The sequence below is a fragment of the Parasteatoda tepidariorum genome, chromosome 8, assembly GCF_043381705.1.
Source record: "Parasteatoda tepidariorum isolate YZ-2023 chromosome 8, CAS_Ptep_4.0, whole genome shotgun sequence".
In the NCBI taxonomy this organism is placed as follows: Eukaryota; Metazoa; Arthropoda; class Arachnida; order Araneae; family Theridiidae; genus Parasteatoda; species Parasteatoda tepidariorum.
In genome coordinates, this window is record NC_092211.1 from 37,757,882 (window position 1) to 37,762,136 (window position 4,255).

General features: G+C 30.2%; 1 protein-coding gene across 1 annotated transcript; it reads right to left on the bottom strand.

Moving 5' to 3' along the window:
• Positions 1-1,259: 1,259 nt before the first annotated feature.
• LOC107438603 (putative zinc finger protein 66) lies at positions 1,260-2,561 on the bottom strand. The gene has a single exon (XM_043042369.2). It carries the CDS (start codon positions 2,559-2,561, stop codon positions 1,260-1,262), a length of 1,302 nt encoding a protein of 433 aa, XP_042898303.1.
• Between the last annotated feature and the right edge of the window lie 1,694 nt (positions 2,562-4,255).

Consider the following 4,255-nt stretch of genomic DNA (forward strand, 5'->3'; position numbering starts at 1 on the left):
AAAAAACTCTTCTTTATATATTCTTTTCAATAATAGATTGCCTTCAGAACAAGGTAACATTGGCGATCACGAAGTTAGTCCCACTGAAAATAATCTACAAGAAAAGTCGCGACAAAGAAAATAAAAGCTAAGAGGTGCGAAAAGGAACATGCGATATAACGATATATGTTCTCAAAACTCTGATTATGATTCTACAGCTCACCCATCAAGGCCATTTCAACATAATGAAACGAACATCATCTTCCACAGCGCGAGTCGAAATCGGAACGTAAGAGAAGAGTCTTATATCGCTATATCGTTTTCTTCTTTCCTTGTGTGTCTTATATCGCTATATCGTATTGCGCTCGCTGTCTTTACTTGACGGCTTAAATCAGATTTCTGATGCATCGCCTTGAATGAAAGCCGCTGTATCATCTTGCCGATATATGCGTTAAATCGATATGTCTCGATACTTGATACCCAGTCCTAATCATGACATCTCTGCTGTTTGTCTCTCCTGTAACCACTTTAAATAAATTTTACGTTATATTTACTATTTTAAATTTGATAAGTATTCATCTTTGGCAGCTGTAAAAGATTTTTTATTTGAGAAAAGTTTATAGACTTAAAGAAAAATTTTAAAACTTCCTGTAGATAAAGTGTCTTAATTTACCAAATGTCACAATAAATTTCTTTAATTTACTGAATAGTAAAAATAAGTAAGGATTAACAGTGACCAACTATCTCAGAGATGCTGATCATGGATTCATAATATAATATACAATGATTACTAATACAAACAATTTATAATGAAACACATAACAAGTAATATGTTCAATTAAATTAATTTAACTTTTTACCAGATAAAAAGGTTAATAGATTAATTTAATAAAATGGTAGTTCATAATTAAATCAACAGTTATCATTGGTATTAATATTAATTAAAATAATTATTTAAAGTTATAGGTACGAGAATGGTGGTAATTTTGCGTTATGTACTAGACAATAAGATGTTTTAGTTTTTTCACACCTCAATGTTTTATAGGTAATAAAAATTTTACTTTCATGTATGCTTACAATTTATACTAATTGTTTTTCAGTAAATTATCACAGATTAAATCTGTTTTTTTTTAAAAAAATCTGGTTAGCATAAGTAGCTACAAATAAAATTAAAATATAAAGTTATAGTAATGATCGTAACAATTGTCTTATTGTCAGTAGAACAACAATAGTTTCCCCATAAGCCACTACATCACAATTGGATATAATATACACTAAAGCTATTTGGAATAAACATTTGAAAGACACCTGTATCTCTGAAATAATCTTGTTAATCTCAATATGTCCAGTTCTGCTGTATTCTGAACTTTTATAAACTTTATATTTTGAGATGAAAAAACTTTATCCCTTTTACTAAATGCTTTCTTTGTAGCTTCGAGACTTTTATATGTTGCTTGATCCACAGTTTCTTCAGCTATATTTTTTTCAGGCACTTTGACCATTTTTATTTGGCAATCTGTGTTTTGATTTTGGAACAATTCAAGTTCCATTTTGCAATCTGTATTGTGTTCTGTTCCTAAAATAGCTTTAATTTTTTCACACTTTTTAGAGTGACTTTTTAGCATTTCCCCTGATTTAAAACGTGCATTACAACCTTCACACATATAAGGTTTTTCTCCCGTGTGCTCTCTCATATGATACTTCAAACCATTCAATGTTCTATATTTTTTGTCACACATAATACAAGCAAAATTTTTCACTCCACTGTGGACACCCATATGAGATACAAGATCGTTTTTCCTAAGAAAAGATCGGGGACAAACTTCACATTGAAATGACCTGAATTTTTCATGGAGAGCAGCTTTATGTAACTTGACAGAATATTTGGTAGTAAAATTTTTTTTGCAAATATCACAAGGAAAAAGCTCCTTTCTAGTAGTAGAGTGGACTGTGCGTTTATGCTTAGATATGTATTCTTTTCTTTTAGAACGTATTCCACATATGTCACATTCAAACCACTTCTGAGCATGAACAACAGAGTGGCGTTCGAGGCATTTTGTTGATTTAAATTCCTTTTTACAGACTGCACAAATATGCACAGCACCATCATCAACATTTCTAGATTTATATTTCTCGATTAAATATTCAAATTGTTTAAATTCTTCAAATTTTCTATGATGAGCTAGATATGATTGACTGCTATAATGATATTCAAGCCCACCCTTACGACGAAAATTCTTATTACACATTTCACACTTATAAGGTCTCTCTTCAGTGTGAATAATCATATGAAGTTTAAGAATAGAAAACATTTTAAAGCTCATTGGGCAAAACTCACATTGAAAAGCCTTTTCTAGGGAGAAATATTTACGATGTGAGTATAATCTATCTTTAGATGCAAATTTCATGTTGCAATGATCACAAGAAATAGGTTTTTCATTGGAATGTACACTTCCATGTCTATGCAGATCACTTGATCTTTTAAACCATTTCTGGCATATTCCACAAACGTGGCCCTTAAACGGTCTTTCCGCATTTGGAGAACACGGATTTTGAGGCTCCACTATTTTCTTTGCTTCCATCCGTAATGTTTTAAAGCTAATTTTCAATTTAATAACGTTGAAATAAATAAAACAACAACTGATATATAAAGCATTTAGTTTGCCCGTTGTTTACAACCTATTTCTGTCCCGTCTTAGAATGGTTAAATGAAAACAGCGGCTAAACTTGATTGTAACCGTTTTGCGCAACACTTAAGTTACGGATCCAGTTCAGCCTTGTCCTCACCTCCGCTAATTTTTAGCAACAAGTAAAAGCGTCAAACGAAGTGTCTTGTTATTAGTGCCGTAGATATAAGGAACCCGTAAGAGGAAGTGAAGGTCCTATCTTCTCGATGGCAACGAAAAACCGGTTTTCAGGGTTACCTTATTTTTGTGGTTTATCTTATTATTGGCGTTTTAAAAAAATTTACTACCTTTTTTCTTTTCGTTGAGTGTTTAGTTGTACTAGCTCTGATTTCGAATATAACAATATAATAAAATATAAAAAATGGACAATAAATTGTATTTTTACTTTTAGAGTTAATAAAACTTTTAACTCGATTTAGAAATATGTATTAACTTAGTTAATTACTTATTAATAATTAATTTGATAATTTAATTTTACAATGCTAAACTACTAACAGAGCCTTTAGTAGAGTGTACTTTAATGCAGAGCTGCCATCTAGTGATGGAATTAGTAAATCCCTACAGCAATGAAATGAAAATAGAAAGGAGTGTACAAAAAAAAAATTTAATTTTGGGAGGGATGAATTTTTTTTTTATTTCCTTGAAAAATAAGTCGTTTAAGAATTTTTTACATTTTAAAAGAAGAATTTACTGACATTGTCAAAAAGTGTAGAAACAATTGCTATTATATTCGGACCAGCAAATCATTCCAAAATAGAAAAGAGTATTGAAGAAAATGAAACTTTTACAATTTAAATAATGTTTTTTCTTCCTTTCATAAAACTTGAAACAAAAATAATTTTTTTAAAATAGTTTAATTTGTATAAAAAAATTCCTTGATGTTATGTTGACATTTTGCTTTACACTTACCTTTAAAAGTATTTAATTACGAATTGAATTGTAGTTTATGTTGATTTAGTTGATTTTACTGTGCTTGAACACTATTTCGAGAGCACAAAGCTTGACATCAAAGATTTTCTTTTCCGTCCACGCTGAAAATGCCCTAAACCTTCTTCGAAGAAGCATTATTTACATGCATTAACACATTGGTCACATATACATGAGTTGGTTTTCAGATATTTAAATTTAAACAAAAGGGGGAGGGAAAAACATTTTTCTAATTCTTATACTATTGAACTATTGTTTTAAAAATTATCTTGTGTGTGTTAATGTTAGCCTTTTCTGAAAAAAAATGGTTCTTCGAAAATTCGTTGTTTTGACGCTTCAGCTTTTTAACTTCTTCTGAAGAAGGAAAATAAATTATATTTAAAATTATACTTAAAAGAAACTATAGACAAAGGCTGCAAATAAATTTCATGCATATTAAAATTTAAGCGAGAACGAAACATTATCTGTGAAAACCAGCGAATCCCAGTTGGGGTAAATAACGAAGCATACTTGATTTTCGGGTGAAACAGAAAAAAATTGAAAGGAGATTGGTAGAACTATATCTAAGAATCATTAGGCAATCAAATTGGTTTTGCCGTTTTTTCATCTTTTCTTCTTTAGGGACTCGATAGTTTCCAACTATCTTTTTGTTACTTCCTCGC